The 19,246-nt window shown below is 39.5% G+C and overlaps 1 protein-coding gene across 1 annotated transcript in view; it reads left to right on the top strand.

Annotated features, from left to right (window-relative positions):
• The window catches only part of LOC125231643 (BAI1-associated protein 3), a 144,367-nt gene that overhangs the window by 49,359 nt on the left and 75,762 nt on the right, over window positions 1-19,246 (top strand). The window contains exons 5-7 of the mRNA XM_048137125.1: window positions 962-1,187; window positions 4,520-4,698; window positions 16,241-16,404. Coding sequence (XP_047993082.1) covers window positions 962-1,187; window positions 4,520-4,698; window positions 16,241-16,404 — 569 coding nt within the window. The remainder of the gene's footprint in view (window positions 1-961; window positions 1,188-4,519; window positions 4,699-16,240; window positions 16,405-19,246) is intronic.

Genomic DNA, 19,246 nt, shown 5'->3' on the forward strand with positions numbered 1-19,246 from the left:
GCACCCTCGGTATTGTTTTAGTATTAGGACCGAGGCCCAGAGTGAACACGTGCAATGTTCATGTTTATGCGAAGGATAACCAAAGTACCCACATTAAAGTTCAAGGCTAGCGATTATAACATCATTTAATTACTATACAAAGTTTCGTTAGTTACTGGAGTGCGTGGCTCGAGTTTGGGGTAATTATCAAAATTGATTTATTGACTATTCTATCTACAGTACCGTAAGGTAACGTAATTTCAAGGCGAAAACATCATAGGTAATTGGTACTGGTCACGTCATATTTATTTAACCCTCAGTAAAAAATACATAGGTACATATTGTTATGTATACCGACCCGGTAAAACGTTGACGTTTTATTTGTCGTTAGTTTGTGAGTATGAAATTAGTTTGTTCTGTTGAAAGTTATGATATGTAGATAAACGACCGACCGACCGACGACGATAAATAAAATTGACGACCGGTCTGGCGCAGTCGGTAGTGAACCTGCCTGCTACGCCGCGGTCCCGGGTTCGAATCCCGGTAAGGGCATTTATTTGTGTGATGAGCACAGATATTTGTTCCTGAGTCATGGATGTTTTCTATGTATATAAGTATTTATATATTATATATATCGTTGTCTGAGTACCCACAACACAAGCCTTCTTGAGCTTACCGTGGGCCTCAGTCAATCTGTGTAAGAATGTCCTATAATATTTATTTATTATTTATTTATAAACCTATATATGTAAAGCTATATTTTAAAACTCATTTCATTCGTAAATTCACAATCGTACCGTGCATTAATGCCTTTTATTTTGTAACATTCTCATAAACTAGGTAGGTAGTATTAAAGTTGATTAAACCAAAGGGATATTTGAGCGTTGCCATGTCACCCTGTCATGCCATAAATATTTAAAATGTCCTAAATATCTATTCGTATTTTTATTACGTCATATTAATTAGTTTCCACAATGTGCAGGGTTCAGCGACCCGTACTGCATGCTGGGTATCCAACCGGCGTCCCTGCCGGCGTCCCCGCGCGCGTCCGAGGACGAGGGCCGCAAGCACGGCTTCCGACTCAGCTTCAAACGGCGGGACGGACGCCAGCAGCGCGACAGCTTGGGCAGGCTGCCTGCGAGATACATCAGGGCTACCAGCGTGAGGCCACATACGCTGTCCCCTAAATGGAATGAGAGCTTTAAATTGTAAGTGCAGTTTTATATCACTTAGGGTCGGTTGTTGGGCCGTACTAGCAGTCACCGGTTAAATGTTTTTGAGCACGGCTTCCGACTCAGCTTCAAACGGCGCGACGGACGCCAGCAACGCGACAGTTTGGGCAGGCTACCCGCGAGATACAGCGCGATACCCGCGAGATACAGCGCGATACCCGCGAGATAGCCCTGAGGCTACCAGCATGAGGCCGCATACGCTGTCGCCTAAATGGAATGAGAGCTTTAAATTTGAAGTGTTGTTTTTATATCACTTAGAGTCGGTTGCACATACTCTGTCACCATTGAAAAAAATTGCACATCATCCGCCTTACCTTCATATTTCGAGACGGTAGTCATCGTCAGTAGCGCAAAAGCTTGGGCCGGCTGCCCACGCAATACATCAGGGCATCGCCTAGGTGGAATCATAACTTTAAATTGCGTATTTTCATATCACTTACAGTTGACTACATTAAATTATTAAATTCTCTATCACCGTTAAAATGTTTGCTTCTAGTGTTCGCTTCAAGTTGAGCGTTACTTCCAGATCCGCTTCTCAGAAGCCTTACCCACTCGGTTTTGGCCTCTTTTCAATATTTAATAACATAAGAGCATTAAAAAAATATATTTTTGTCGACGAAATTAATAGGTATTTATAATTTTATACCTGTGAAGTTCTTATAGCGGACTGGTAATTTTTTTCTTCGTAAATACATAAAGGAGATTTTATTTACTTACTATGCGTATCTACTATCAAGAATTAAAAAAAACGACACAAAAAGAAACACATCTAACACACCTTTGCTTAGTCCAAGAGGATTACTATACCAATAGGTACTATAACGAATTTAGAATTCAAAATATTATTATTATAATGAGCCTATTGTGTCCCACTTCTTTGCAAACGCCTCTTTCTTCTTCCACTCTTCTCGATCTTGAGCTACAGCTGCCGGCGTATTATGCTTCCAATTTTATCATTTATCCACGTGGATAAAGTATCCGTCACGCTTTGGCCAGTATGTCAGTGTGAGAGTGACAGATGTCTTATCCACGTGGATAAGTGATAAAATTTGAAGCATGATACGCCGGCTGGCCAGTCTTTCAAAAAGGAGTCCAAGTTATCCCGCTATCGCCGGCGAGGTCTGCCGGATCCTCGGTTTGACTCATAAATAAGGCAAATATTACAAATGTACCTACCTAGAAAATCTGTAGCCTAGGTGAAACCAGGTTTTAACGTTAACTAATCCGATGTTAATCCTATCTTAATGGTATTTAGTAAAATGTACAAAACTTAGTACACTTCAATTATCAACCTAGCTGAAAGTTCTGAATCTATTATGTTATCAGATTTCTCGGGCTTTTAACTTGATCCTTATAAAAGGTAGTCCTTTAAAGCTCATTATGTCAGTGTATTGTTGTCTCTAATGGATGTGCATTGTGAACTTCACATGCATGGCTTGTCGTATTCTATTACCTTTACCATTAGAACTATTAGAAGGTTACTTGTACCTCAGTAATATCAGGGGCGGCTCACTCTGCGATTCTATCGCCGCGCTACAAGTACATGCTGGCGGCCGCGAGTTCGCGGCCTAGGCAGGGGTGGCGCGCGTTCTCACGGAACGCACGTTCGCACTTTTTATTGTTACTTTACGTCGCGAGTTTTTATTAAGGTTTATATGCGATGTCGGCGTGTGGAATGGCTAATAATGCTTAGTTAAATGTCATCATGAATAAATAAGACAATTTTACACATCTACTAATGATTAAGGCCCACGTAAAAGTTCAATAAGTCTTGTGATGTTAGGGATTAAACAAAAATATATAAATACTGTATATATACCTAGAAAGTACCTAAGACTTAAATATAATATAGTATAACATTTTATCTGAGTATTCATTCGTTTTAATCTATAGGCAACCCTATCCTCCGACGCTGCGCACGTGTGGCTCGTTTCTTTGTTAGAATTAAGTAGGCATTTATAAAGGCGGCATTTCGTGAACATCAAAGTAGTGGGCCTTCTGTACTTGTACTATTATATATTCTGTGGTAATATAGAGCATCAAAGTTCCGGAGTGGGGGTTTGTGACGTCAATACTAAGTAAAAATTATACCTAGGCGTGACGTCACACGAAACTTCAACGCACTACCGTCGTCATTTTTAGTTTACGAGAAAAAATAAAAAATACGTGTCTAATATTCTTCGATAATCTAATTGACGGACTAATTAGTTTTTTTTAGTCGTCTCGCCTATTCGTAACTTCGTTTTGCCGTGAAAGACGGACAAACAAACAGACACACACACTTTCCCACTTATAATATTAGTATGGATTGTATTATACCTATAATTAAATTAAAACGGGACTTAATCGCGTCAAATTTACGTTTCTATAGCACTAAACTAAACTAACAACCCGTTTTAGAAACTCCGGGAAATCCCGGGGTTGCTGTTGCGGCGTTTTAATTTTACATGCCGTTTACACCGTACCTGCGATGCCCGGGGGGCCGATGTCGGGCTCCACGAGTAAAGCTAGCGGCACATGTGTGCTGGCGGGAAAAATGCCAGTGTGGTACACTATTCATGTACATTATTTAGGTGCTAACTTAGCATAAAAATTCGAATGGAGAGAGGGGCGGGGCTAGGGTGACTTTAATAAAATATTGTATGTAAGTATTAGATGTCTGAAGACTTTATGCTTCTCTTCTGCACTTTAAAATATTAAATTCAGATCGGGATTCGTATGCCATTTTTCACTTATAGGCACTTAAACTAAAATGTTTATTAATGGTAGAAATTTTCTGAAATACTTATATCAGCACTAAACTGTACTCACAACCCGTTTTAAGAGCCCTCGAAATCCCGAAACGTTTTAATTTTACATGCCGTTTACACCGTACCTGCGATGCCCGGGGGCCAATGTCGAGCTCCACGAGTAAAGCTAGCGGCACATGTTTGGTGAAAAACAAAATACCAGTGTGCTGCACTATTCATGAACAGTTAGAAATGTTAGAATACTATTCGCTTAGCACTTTTCTTTAACAGCTTATGTACCTATACATTACATCTTGGTACTTGGTACTTTAAGGATTTTGATTAATAAATGCAAAAACCGAATAAGATGTTGGTACCGCCGTTCTGTGCGAAGGGGCGTGTCGCTCAACGGTTCCCATTTTCTTTCGATATCGGCCTCAGGTTATGCTCCGAGGTCCTTAACATGTAAAACAGCAAATCAATGTCATATCGCCAATGCTTTCCTATTATAAACAAGTTACATTATTCCTAATTACATGGCAGAACTTGCCCTTTTATTAATGTTAAATTTGTTCGTAGTGACATAGACGACGTCTCATCAGACGTCCTGCACCTGGACATCTGGGACCACGACGACGAGAGCTCAGTCCTGGACGCGGTGTCCCGGCTCAACGAGGTGCGCGGCGTCCGCGGGCTCGGCCGGTTCTTTAAGCAGGTCTGCCAGAGCGCGAGGCAGGGCAGCCAGGATGACTTCTTAGGTAATTTATTCGTTTGTTTTTAACCCCCGACGTAAAAACGACGGGGTGTTATAAGTTTGACGTGTCTGTCTGTCTATCTGTCTTTCTGTCTGTCTGTCTGTTTGTCTCTCTGTCTGTGTGCATCGTAGCTCTCGAACGGATGAATCGATTTAGATTTAGTTTTTTTGTCTGAAAGCTGAGTTAGTCGGGAGTGTTCGTTGGTTCTTAGCCATGTTTAATGAAAATCGGTCTACTATGTCGCGGTCGGTGGTTTTCTCAAAATTTTAATTTTGTGGTTAGGTTTATAATTATAGTTGCGATATAGACGACGTTTCGTCCGGCACCTTCCACTTATACGCGAGAGGTGCACGATTTCAGAGCGCGTCGCGCGTCCGGGCAGTAAAGAGTATTTTCTAGGGAGTCGGTTAATGCCATGACATATAGTGCAGAGTGCTGGCGCAGAAATACAAGGAGACCCGACCCCAGATGAACTGGGAAAAGGGACAAGCATAGAAGAAGTATTAAATATTGTAGCTCACTTATGTATGTACATCAAATTTGGAATTATATTAGTGAAATACTTATCAAAGTTATTCTTAATTAGAACTAATTAATAGCTTGTTAGAAAAGTAATCATGAATACTTACGAATATCTCTGACTTATTAGTTCGTTACCTTGCGACACAATATTACTTACCTACTGATTGTTTTCCATTACTTGGCGCTTCAAAACTTATTCGTTTAGACATCATCACATCAAGTAGGCGTAAAGTTCCTCGGAGTAATGCGAAACACCTATTTTATGGACGGTTGGAAAAGCATAATTCCCACTCCCACATGATACTTGAGAACTTTCCTACCGCACACCACGGCTTATTTGAGTTGTCCAAGTAGGTACTAATGTTGTTATAGCCACTGTATCAGATTTACCGCTCGTGTGAACAGGGTGTAACAAACACCTGTGCCAGTAATTTTCTGTTCCCGAGGTTTTCGCAGGGCGGACGTAGATAGATTAAATATTCGCACCTGCCTAGCCGAAGTGACAAGCATTGACGCAACGTGGCGATCAAAATCGACCTAACGCTGAAACAAATCACTGTTGGGTCGGTTTCGTTCGAAATGTACGCGCAGTCTAGCCTGGCCAACTACAGAAAGGCAATAGCAAGAGCTAGGCTAGGCTACGATACTCTTACGAAGTGTAAGCGGTTGTGACTTTGGCTATGTACCCTTAGCCCTCAATCGACACATGAAAAATAAATATGGTTTACCTATGCCTATTTACCTCCCGTGTTTACAGTTCAGTAATTGGCAAACGTGATGGCGGCTGTGGATTTTACGTGTTTATAAATAATATTCTCGTAGCTACCTAAAGTGTTAATGAAGCGACGTTTTTCACGCAGTTTTAATTTTTAAAAGTCAATTTGGCAAATACTCTTATGTAGTTACATAAGTAATGTTATAAAGTCAATCAATAAAATCTCAAGTAAGTATAGTAAAAGCTCAATATTCTTACCGGGTATTGCGAAACGACTATTAAATGGATAGGATTTTTTTTTTAAATATACTCATCCAATTATAAATGGTAAATTGTAACGCTGAAGTAGACAAATTAATTTTGCTTTTATGTATAAACTTTAAAGTAAAGCATACTAGTATAAACTGTTGATGTATCATAATTAATTCATAATATCAAAAATAAACGTAGCCTGCTAATGGAAATTAATTTCATTAATTATTATGCTAAAATTGAATTGTTTAAGGTAAGATTTTTATCCAGACTGCTTTAACGCAGGCTGGGACGATCAACCCTTATAACCTAAATATTAATTACATTATTTAGTTACTATGACGCAAGTAGGTGTATATTTTTCGCTAACACACACAAACCGTTGATTCACAATCGCGTTATTAAGTACAATAAAGTACAACCATGGTTTTCTACTCGTAGCGCTAACTGTATCGTCGACATCAAAGGGCCTACCACAAACTACATTTGACGTATTCCCTCCTTGTTATACTTACGTATGAAATCATAAGTGCCACAGTGAGGAAACACATCGATCGTGGTTCGCGGTTCGCCCTCAGATATTATCTGACTCATCGAAGCGGGCAAAACGGCTAAAAATATCGAGAACGCTTTTACCCTGACTTTAAAGTTTAGTTTAGTTTAGTTTAGTTTATTTATTTCATAATGGTAAATTACAGTATAAATTATTCTACGTTAACCTATATGAATTTACATTATGATCGTCAATTATAATAATTTGGCATGCAAAGATACAATAATATAACGTCAATAATACTCAAAAACAATAGAAATTATTAAATTAACAATTTGTAAATGTGGTTTTCAAAACCACCGTCATTAAAAACTAAATAAATAATATAGCACAAGTCAAATTAAAAGTCTAATAGTTAGGTATCTCATAATGATCGTCATATTAAAATGAAATTATGAGCAATTGGTAATAATAATAGTTCAAAATGTCAGGTAAATTATTACAATTTTAATTCCATATATTCATCTACCGAATATAATGGATTTTTCAATAAAAAGTTCCTCAGTTGAAGTTCAAATGCTTCGTCAGAGATTTCAGTTCTTAATTCGGCGGGTAGGCGTTCGTAATAGGTAGGGCCTATCACTCGTGGATTCTTGCATGAAAGTGCCATGCGACGCGGCACTGTTCGCAGTCTTCCCGTCGATCTTATCTGTTTGCCTATAACTTCGACACGTTTGAACGTAGACAAGTTTCTTCTTACGAACATCAAAACTTGAAATATGTATAGGGAAAAGTGCGTCATTATGGAATACTTTTTAAAGAGTTCTTTGCAGTGGCACCTTTGTTCAACCCCAGCCAGTAAACGGATGGCACGTTTTTGGAGAATCAATACTCTCTTGGCATCTGTTGAATTTCCCCAAATCAGTGTACCGTATGACATCAAGGAGTGAAAGTGTGAAAAATAGACGTTTTTAAGCGACTTCCTTGATATCAAAGGTTGTAGTTTTTTCAACGCAAATATAGAACTACTCAACCTATTACAAAGCTGATCGACATGGCACTTCCAATTCAGATTCGAGTCAAGTACAAAACCCAGAAACTTTACTTCGTTACATAACGGCATTGGGCAGCTACTGATACATGGCGGTACCGTGGTGTTGCGGCCCGAGAACATCATGATATTGGATTTTGTTATGTTTAACAGTAGGCCATTTGATGAAAACCATGTCTGTAATTGGTCACAAGCTTCATTTATTCCCTCGGCCAACTGCGCGTGTGTTTTTGCCTTAACAACTACAGTGGTGTCGTCTGCAAATAACACTGAGAGTCCATTTGTGATGGCAGAGGGTAAGTCATTCACAAACAATAAAAATAGCGTATTTCCGGCCGCCGACCCTTGAGGAATGCCTAAATTAATGTAGCCAGTCTCTGAAACATGCCTCTGGCCATTTAGTGGCATCTTAACTACTTGTTGACGGTCAGACAAGAATGATGCAAGCAATTTATGTGCGGAACCATTTATGCCATACATTGTTAATTTATTTAAAAGTAGTTTATGACTAATGATGTCGAAAGCCTTAGACAAATCGCACAGTATGGCAGCCATCTTGTACTTATCATCTAATCCAGTCAAAATGCAGTCAACGATTTTGTGTGCTGCTGTAGTAGTGGAGCGTTTTTGTCTGTAGGCATACTGGTTATCGGTCAGCAATGCATTATGTTCCAGGTACGACATTAAGGAAGACGACAAAATTGACTCAACAATTTTTGATACTGTAGGTACTATAGTTATAGGCCTGTAATTGTTTACATCACTCTTGTCACCCTTTCCTTTATAGACCGGACACACACGTGTATTTTTAAGTACATTCGGATATATTCCAATTTGAAACATGTCATTAACTAAAACTATTAATATGTCAGATAGAATAGGCCAGATACTTATTAATATATTTAAAGATATGTCATATACGTCTACAGTGGTACTGGTCCTTAACATTGACTTTATGGTTTTATCCAGAAGGTCACGAGTAACAATAGGGAATGCGAAGGACGGTATATCAGTGTTGCCCAAGTGCCCACTGACGTACTGCTTGGATAGGTGCTCATCGTTGCTTACTGCATGTATTTTGGCGATGTTTAAAAAGTGCGAGTTAAAAGCATTTGGAATGTCCGCATGGGACATATATGCACCATTGTCTTTATTTTTTATGCAGACCGACTGAGAGGTAGATTGTTTACCTATCTCCTCATTCACAATCTTCCACAACTCTTTTGAGGGATTCATTGTTTCCGCTAGTCTGGTTTCAATGTGATTTTGTCTAGCGCGGAGCGTCTCAGACTTGATAAGTTTCGCGTAATGATCTATGCAGTCCGATATGATAGTATTGTGCGGATATTGACGTCGTAGTGCGTGCAGATCGCGGTGTTTTTGCATGTATCCAAACAGCTCGTCAGTCGCCCACGGAACAGGTGATTTCTTTTTGGACCTTAATTGTTTAACAGGAAAATGTAAATCTATATAATATGTCAATATATTAAATAATTTGTCAAATTTAGAATTAATGTCAATATTATCATCATATATAAAATTAAAATTATAATAAGATATGTCAGTATAAAATGAATAAATAGATTCAGTATTAAATAATCGGCGTTCACTTGCTTTGGACTTTTGAACCTCACTTTTCAAAGTAAACACATACCGCTGCGCGCTATGATCGCTTATGACAGTGTCCACTGGCGATACAGTTAGGCAGTCGCGTGCGTGGTTCGCTAATCCACAATCAATGGATGACGCGCTATCGTCAGTTACTCGAGTAGGGAATGTTACAGTATTCATACATCCAAAACAAGCAAGTATATCGTCAACCTGCCGTTTCGAACTGTTGTCAGATAAATAATCCACATTTTGATCTCCGACTATGAGGAACTTTTTATTTTCGTCAGTAAGCTTATTCAATAACATTTCCATTTTTTCTAAATAGATGTCAAAGTCGCCATTACATGTCCTATATAATACAATAATAATCAAACGGTAACATGGTATTTCAACAGCAGTAAATTCAATATGGTATGGGACACAAATATTGTGAAGGTCACTGCGAGGTATAAAGTGAACATCGTCGCGTAAAAAAAGAGCTACCCCACCGTGCGCGTTTGCGCGAGCGCGGCAGTAGTCGTTCGCGAGCGTGTACCCACTTAAACGAACGCATTTTAAATCACTTTTTCGACACCAAATTTCACTTAATCCAAGTACATCTGGGTTTTGATCGCAGCATAATAGTTCTAATAACGATGTTTTACCACAGATCGATCGAACATTTTGGTGAATAACTGTAAATTGACTTGTTACCGCATCACAGTACTGGCGCGTTGCACATTGGCGTTTTTTGGCTGTACGATGTTAAAGTACCGTACTCCAACCCCCGTCGGCCAATTGGCAGCATCCCTGGCAGCTTTCACTTTGTTGGCTGGCACATCTAGACGGAACGACGTATAATTGCCACGAGTGACCACCAGCTGCTGGCAAACCGGTGACGCGATGCCCATCTGGGCCTGGACGTGGCGGACTACATCCTCCGTGGTGGTAGCCTCGCTAAGGTTGTAGACGTGAAGGCTGACCACGCGGGGTCCCGCCGCACGCAGGCTGCAGGTGCTGGAAGTCAGTGGAGCTGGAACAGTGGGCTGTGCCGGAGCTGATGACGATGGCTCAGGATTTGCTGCAGGGGCGGCGCTGGGGAGGAGAGTAGTTGGAGCGATGTCAGCCTGCCTTTTTGTGCTGGGCTTATCCTCACCTGATGCAGCGGGGCCACGCCGTGGTCGGAGTCGACGCGCCTCAGGCTGATTGGAAGTGCCGGGCTGTACCGGGGTGGACTGTCCTGACGCCAAGGATGGCAGCACGGGGCTCTTGGCTTCCGGGGTTACATCGGCGGTGACCACAGACTGCTTCGCGGGTGTTACTGGTGTCTGTATGTGATCTTGGCGACTGGTGTCTAACAGTACGTCATTTTCGGCAAAAATGAGTCCTTCAGGGCCAGATTCATTGAGCAGTTCGTGTTGGTCGTTTGAATTAGTCAGTGGAAGTTCTACATCAGTGTTAGTAATAGTGCTCAGGATTTTTTGTATGCACCTGGTTTGATATGTAAGTAGCCTATTTTGTTGACTTATTACACTATTACACTGCACAATTTCATTTTTCATTTCTGCTAGTTGATCTTTGAGATTTGAAACCTCTTCCACTAACCTCGTAACGGCCGCTGCCTTTGTCACTTGTTTCGCCATCGTTGGTGCCATTTTTCTAATAATGTTATCGTCACTCGGTTTGTAAATAGCGTAATTATTAATTTGTTAATAAAATTATATAGAAAATATGTGTTTAACTATTTAAAATAAATAATAATCGTGGGAGCTTTCAAAGTTCAACCGCTCTACCGCACAGTGGCGCCCTCATATAAAAGCTAAGTAGTTTCAATATTGTGAACGTCACATTTGTTGCAACTGTTTTAGGTCTAACAACGTATGTGCAGCGACATTTCCTTTTCGATATAAAAGTTGGGAACACGTAGGTACTGTAGGTAACTGTAAACATAGGAAACACAAACAATCCGCTTCTGTGAAGATAAATAATAATAAAATTTACCAAAATTTCGTTTTCTGTCCTCCGACCGGAAAGCATCAAATTTCAAGACGCTGCGCTAAACGAAGTTACCGCTTCCCGGCAGAAAAATCCTTGGGCCGTACAACACCTTGGGCAGTAAATAAGAAAATCTCAGCCTAAGTTTTTTGGCCTCGGTTTCGCTTCGGTCGACAATTACAAGGGATCTGAGATATTGCTTAGTACATATTTTTAAATTAAAGGAAAAATGGAAAAATTCACACCTCCGGCAGGACTCGAACCTGCGACCTTTGGCTTTGCCGGGGCCATAAGGCCAGAGGTCGCAGGTTCGAGTCCTGCCGGAGGTGTGAATTTTTCAATTTTTCCTTTAATTTAAAAATATGTAATATGGCTCGCAGACGTTTCTGCATAATAAAAAACAAATTTATTGCTTAGTACTTTATTGGATTTACATCTTCTTCTTCTAACTTAAGAGCTGTGCTCTTGTCGGTGGAGCAATCTCCAACTCGTGTGGTCTTCTGGCAACTCCTTCACCTTCTGATACGACATGACCTGAACCTTTTCTTTAATTTGGGTGAAATAGTTTCTCCTAGGTCTTTCTCTTCCCCTCTTTCCTTCTACTTTTCCTTCTACGATGTTTTTGAGAAACAGGTCCACTCAGAAATCCAGTAAAAAAATTTTGCTTACCAAAATTTCTTAAGTATTTAGAATTTTCCTGAAGACACAACTTTTTGAAACGTTTGACTGAACCCCCGTACGATATGGGAAAACCCAAGCGAATTAAATGTCACACCTTACTCAGAGCCTGTCAACTGAAAAACAACTATTTCGTTAACGATTTCGTGTGAACCCAATTTTATACACAGTACCTCTTAGAAACTGTAGCTCGATATTTATTAAAAAAATAAAATGGTGAATGAAAAATGGAGGTACTTATTTCATTCAACGTTTCAATTTAGAGGATAACAATGACTTTTGAAACAATGCCTTAATTTTGTTAATTGCTCATTCAAATTCGTTTGTAGTCAATCTCGACAGAAATTTCCGCCTCGATCAGTTCATATTTTTAGACGCCAGGGTAATTTTGGTTCTAGTTTTTGTAGACTTGGGTAGAGTAGGTACAGCAAAGACCTGCCGGCGTATCATGCTTCTAATTTTATCACTTATCCACGTGGATAAGACGTCTGTCACGCTTTAGCAAGTATGTCAGTGTGAGAGTGACAGATGTCTTATCCACGTGGATAAGTGATAAAATTGGAAGCATGGTAGGCCGGCTGTCGCCTCTGAAAGTGAGAAATAAACTAATAGTTACATTTAACGTAACAAGCTATCCGAATGGGCGTACTCAACAATGTAAATTAATGATGCTCGACCACCATGATAACAATTTACATATTTTTTCAGCGAGCATTACTTCGCTCCGCTAGGCCTGCCCTTTTTCAGTCGCGATCGACATTGGCTCGCATTTTTCTCCTAAATTCGATTTCGACACGAGCCAATGATTTTCGGAAACATTCATAGGAGCTTCGAGAATTCGCTTTAATTTACAATAAATAGTACCTACTGTGATTGGTTTATTTTGCAGCTTGGCATTACTTATTCCCATATATGACATCAAGGTAATAACATAAATGCTATTGTTAAATTCTAACTTGAAGTCAACCGACAGACATCGATAGTTAAGCTTCGAACTCTTTATAAATATTTTATCATGGTAATTGTTAGACATTGGTCACTATTGAACTCCTGTTATTGTTTATTATGTACCAATAACAACATTTAATTAATCTACTTAATTCAAGCTTAGTCAAAATAAATATTTCTATAAAAATATGTTTTTTATCTCAAATGAAAAATATAAATAAAGGAGCCGCATTGTTGTATGTTTTCCGTTTAATTAATTTTATCAAAGGACTTCCCGAGCCGCAAGCTTTATAGTGCGATTGGTTTTTGCACGATGGGTACACCATTTAATATTGTGAATTGTTTCATTGATCGAATCGTTTTTAGGTGTGTTTTTATGACGACATATCATCATCCTCCTTGCGTTATCCCGGCATTTGCCACGGCTCATGGGAGCCTGGGGTCCGCTTTGACTGTTCCCAAGATTTAGCGTAGGCACTAGTTTTTCCTTACCTTCCAACCCGAAGGGTAAACTAGACCTTATTGGAATTGGTCCACGATGTTTCACCGAAAAGCGACTGGCAAATATCAAATGAAATTTCGCACATAAATTCCGAAAAAGTCATTGGTGAGAGCCACGGGGTTCGAACCCGCGACCTCTGGAACGAAAGTCGCACGTACTTACCGCTAGGCTACCAGCGCTTTTTATGACGACATAATATGTAGAAATATTTTAACCCTTGCATAGATGGGACTCGGGATGGGACTGGGATGAACTCTTGTAGAAATAAAAAAGTACCAATTCAAAATCGGAAAAATCGCCCTGGATCTTAATGAACTATGTCATTACTTCCCTTTATGTTTATAACACTGATATTCCCGAAAATAGCTTCCCAAAAGTAGCTTCTTAATCTTGTGTTAGATAACATCAAACATATTGGACCAAAAACTGTCGCAAGTTTCATTGGGCCGATATCGGAGAGCTCCGAAAGTACTCCCCCGGGCTATCACAAATAACTCCGTTTCGACTGTGATGTTATCTCGGCAACTAAGTTGACACTTACATTGGTAATAAGTAAACGCACTACTACTCGTAGATCTTCAAATGAAAGACTTTCTAATGAGGATAATGGGCGATAAACTGTGGTAATAACAGGGTACGTAGCCGAGTGGCACAAACGCTCACGAAACGAAACGCTGGTAGATATCTATCTCTATCGCTCTTGCGTATTGGCGCGACAGAGCCAGACTACCTTTCGCGACGTTTCGTTTTCATTTCGCGTCGCAGAAATGCCATTCGGGTACGGCACTAGGCCTGACTGCCACAGACGGAGCAATTTCGTATAGAAGAAAAAAAAATAAGTGGAGTATTTAGAAGTGGGTACTCATCATCATCCTTTCGTTATCCCGGCATCTGGCACGAGTCACGGGAGCCTGGGAGAACCATTATACATACTAATATTATGAATGGGAAAGTGTGTGTGTGTCTGTTTGTTTGTCCGTCTTTCACGGCTAGACGCCGAGACAATTTGACGTGATTTTTTAAGTGGAGATAGTTGAAGGGATGGAGGGTGACATAGGCTACTTTTTGTCTCTTTCTAATGCGAGCGAAGCCGCGGGCAAAAGCTAGTACCAAATATACGGCACTTCTAAACAAAAATGTCTTATGAACAGTTGAACACCCACCTAATTTAAGTCGCACCTACTCCTAAGTACAATAGAACATGAAAAAATCTAAATCAATTTTACCATCCCATTGTTATTCCCCTATTTCCTGTTTTTGCTGTTTATTTGTGTTGACGTATAAACCTATTTTCGTATTTTTTGTTATTTAAATAAGGTTGAAGTATTTGTTTACCATTCGGTTTCCATTTTCTTTTTCAACAAGGTGAGTAGGTAAACAATGAAACATTCACTCACTAAATAAACAAAAACTCCTACGCTAAATAAATCACCTCTATAATGTGCTTTAGGATGGTAATGACGTTATAAATACTATTTAAAACTACATAAATATAAGAACTGGCTGGTTCAATGAAACAGTTCTTTGATTTGGGTGATACATAAGCGCAAAATTGTTGCCATATTGAAGAGTTGTGAATTTTAAAACGACTATATTGTTATTTTACTGACACGTCTCTTTATTTCAGATTAAATGCAGGAGTTAAGTTATGCTCACAATACGATATTACCCCAGTATCAGTAAAAAGCAGCTAGTTTGTTTATTCTTACAATCTCCGTGGAGTTAACTCTCAAAGTTCCCTGAATATTAATACCGTGCAAGGTATTTCGCTGCAACAGGTGAAGTACTTTATCCTCAAAATATTCTAGTGAGATTGCAACATTTAGGTATGAATGTCAAAACTTTACGGTACGTCGCTTTTTCGAAATCTTCTTGCATCTAAAATAGGAATTCACGTCAAAAATTGGATGTAGGTAACAAGATTGATAGGTGCGAGAGAAAATTCAATATTTATTTGCCGAGGGCCTGTTTGATATTCATTTCGAATGGAAATCAGTCAGCTACAGGTGAATGAGAGTTGGACTGTGCATTGAATTGTTTTGACATAAATCGACATTTGTGGTTTAGGAATACAGTCTGTGTCTGTAATCTATGTATACTTACAGTGTTTTACTTGCAAGTGTTATGTTTATGTTACATGCATTTTGTAACATCGCGTTTTGCGTCGTTGCATCGCGGAATATTTATATAGTTTTTGTAACAGTTTCTGTGGTTTTAGTTATAGTTTTAATGCCCTACATTTTCTGGTAACACTTAGTGCGTTTTCACATTATCCGATCCGATATCGGATGTAGGACCGATATCCCATACATTTAAGCCGCCATCTTTGATTTTTGCCTTTGAAATCCTTCGGACATCCGATATCGCACTTAGGCTTACACTTTAAACCAGGTGTAAGTCAACTATAAAACCGGAAAACATTTGTCATTTGCCCAGTTAAAAATTAAGTGGAAACAGACTAAACAAATTCCATTAACATTACAGTTTTATAAGTTATAACACAAAGAAAGCAGAGAACTCGATGACACGGCTCACTGAACAATAGATAGGCAACGTGCTATGAAAGACAGTCAATGAGATTTATTATTGTGTGTGCAAGATGCGTGAACATTCCATAAAGTCCAGACACTTGGACAGCTAAGCTAAGACTGACTTCACAAATACCATTAACCTTACAATTGAATTCATTGCTAACTTTATTTTATGAAGCAGAAAAGTATTATTCTTTAAATGCGGCTCAGTGAACAATAGGCAGGCAATGTTTTATGAAAGACAGTCAATGAGATATTGTTTGTGCAGGATGCGTGAACATTCCGCTTCGCGAGATCCCGTCGACGGGCGTGGAGGCGTGGTACAAGCTGGAGGCACGCTCGCAACGCTCCTCGGTGCAGGGACGCATCAGGCTGCGGCTGTGGCTGTCGGCGCGGGAGGCAGGCAGACATGATGATGACAACTGGCAACAGGTGCGTCCCAATAAGTACTAGCTGTTGTTATCAAGAGACAAGGTTCAAGCTGGAGGCGCGCTCGTAGCACTTTTTGTTGCGAGAGGCGGGCAGACAAGACGATGACAACAAGTGCTTGAACAATTGTTTGCTTCAATTACTATGCGTTGTCACTTTAATTTGCAGACAACTTATATATTGTAACCTTTATTATATTTCTGTGATGTCCCGTGACGGACACCCCGTCACGCATTTCCAGACCTCCCACGTCGCGTTGCCCTTGTCAATGCCTAAATGTCACTTCACACTAGTTTCTTTTGAACGGCGGCATTCAGCGTTATGAAAAATAGCTACCAAGACTGTTCCACAACAGGCCCCGTAGCCGAATGGCATTTCTCCGACGCCAAACGAAAGCGATACGCCGCTGGCTCTGTCGCGCCAATACGCAAGCGCGATAGAGATAGATATCTACTAGCGCTTCGTTTCGTGAGCGTTTCGTGAGCGATTGTGCCATTCGGCTAGCCACCCAGGCCCCGTAGCCGAATGGCATTTCTCCGACGCCAAACGAAAGCGATACGCCGCTGGCTCTGTCGCGCCAATACGCAAGCGCGATAGAGATAGATATCTACTAGCGCTTCGTTTCGTGAGCGTTTCGTGAGCGATTGTGCCATTCGGCTAGCCACCCTGTACAGATGTAGCGCGAAAAGTGTTTCCTTCGTATTTTTCCGGAAACGTTCATATTTGTCATGGTAGTTCAGTCAATGTCAGTACATCTTGTTTTGAGACTGACTGATAGCATGACATGTTTCACATGTTCGTTAGTGTTGTGAATTTAAGCTTCGAGGCGTAAACTACAAGACTCGAGTCACGACTTCTGAGTCTTGAAGCCTCGAACCTTAAAGCATCGACCATATTATAAGCCTCAATAAGTCGCGTTGGTGCTTACGAGCACAGAAACCTCGAGTCTTTAGGCCTCAAGCTTTAAAGCCTCCTAAGCCTTGAAGGTTTAAGTCTATAAGGCTTGTGGCTTTTAAGTCTTAAAAGCTTTTAAGCCTGAGGTCACCAGAAATAAAAAACAGGACTCGCCCACTGAGGATTTCGTACTTTTTAGTATCCTGAGATATATATTTTTTTTTAATTATTTAATGAACAAAAACTTGTACAAATTGGTTCTTAAAAGTAGATCAGAAGGTCTGTTTCCTAAGTAGGCGAACCTGTGGTTTAGGATAAACAGTGCCCCTCCCCTTAACTAAAGTTATAATAACAAGTTGAGAAATTCATAATGAGATACAGCCGGATACAACGGATGGACTTTTAACGTAATAGTCTTAGTAATAGAGTCGCGTGTTTATCCTTTGTGTACGGAACCCTAAAAACTACCACACCGGACACCGTCAAATTAAGGGTTAAAAATAAAGGGTGTGTAATGTTTGGTATAACTTTTTTTGGTATAGTAACACTTGATATAACAACATTTGGTATATTTTTAAAGGATATAATCATTCATTTGATATAATTAACATTTGGTATAACCACAAAAGATCTACTTTTATTTTGTATAATCATTATTCCGTATAACAATTATTTATAATAACCGCTATATGGTATAACTATTTATTGATATACGACTAGTATAATATAACTAGCAAACTAAAACATTTCATGAATTAATTTTATTCTTTTTTTTTAAGATCACAGTTCTAACCTAACCTAACCTACTTTTCTGACAATAGATGTGTTTAAGGGTCACAGTTCTAACCTAACCTAACCTATTTTTCTGGTAGCAGCGCGTTGTGTGTAGGGGTCGCAGTTCTAAGTTAATCTACTTTTCTGGTAAATAATGGATCTAATTTATTGTACAATTTTTTTTATTCTAACTGTGCTTTAGAAATAATTAATTTGTGTTATACAATTTATTTATTATCGGAAATAAGCATTATACTAAAAGTATGTTATAATAAATGTTTTTCGAAAAAATGATCATTATATTAAATAAGAATTATACAATTTGTTAGTATATTATTTGTTGTTATATGATTTAATAATTATATCAAATGGTCGTTATAACGACTAAAAATATATCAAAAAAAGTTATATCGATCGATACGCACCCAAAAATAAATACACAAAAATACTTTCTGCCTATAACGCTCCTTATTTGATCTCAGCCACGACATTGGTCTAAGCGCGACAGCGGCGAGCGGCGGCCATTCATTGAAGCGAGACACAGCGATGGGACTTTTCATTCGCACGTATGGCTGCCGCTCGCCGCTGCCGCCCTTAGACCAATGTCGTGGCTGGGCCGTAACGCTTGACTCAGGCCTTCGAGGTTCGGGGGCTAGAGCTCTCTATGAAACCTAAAAAGCTAAAGTCGTTAAGGTTATGATCTGAACCGTTTTTGAGCTCTAACCTTTAACGCTTCAGTCTTCAAAGCTTGAACCTTCAAGGTTTGCGTCTTAAAGGTTTAAAAGTCTTCAAGACTAGTCTTTTAACAAGATAACAACAACGTCGTTCGTACGTTTCCGTAACAATACGAAGGCAAATCTTTTCGCACTATTTATATCTGTAATTTGCGTTATTTGCGCCAATGTTTGTTTGTTTGTTTGTGCTTTTGTGTGTGCCGAGCAGCTGCTATTGCTGTCATATCGTTACTTCGATCGCGAGACGCTAAGTAGTCCGACATTTTTTTGCGCAATATTCTTATTTTGATGATTGTTTACTTACATTTTGTTCGTTAGCCAATTTTTCCGCCCGGCTCTGATGTTGATTGTTTTGTGATCGTGGTTATTGCAAACGTCAACAACAGCTGAAAAGCAAATTTTCATTGTATAAATCCTTATTTTTTATTTTTATATCTTTATTT

Source organism: Leguminivora glycinivorella, chromosome 12 (assembly GCF_023078275.1).
Source record: "Leguminivora glycinivorella isolate SPB_JAAS2020 chromosome 12, LegGlyc_1.1, whole genome shotgun sequence".
Lineage (NCBI taxonomy): Eukaryota > Metazoa > Arthropoda > Insecta > Lepidoptera > Tortricidae > Leguminivora > Leguminivora glycinivorella.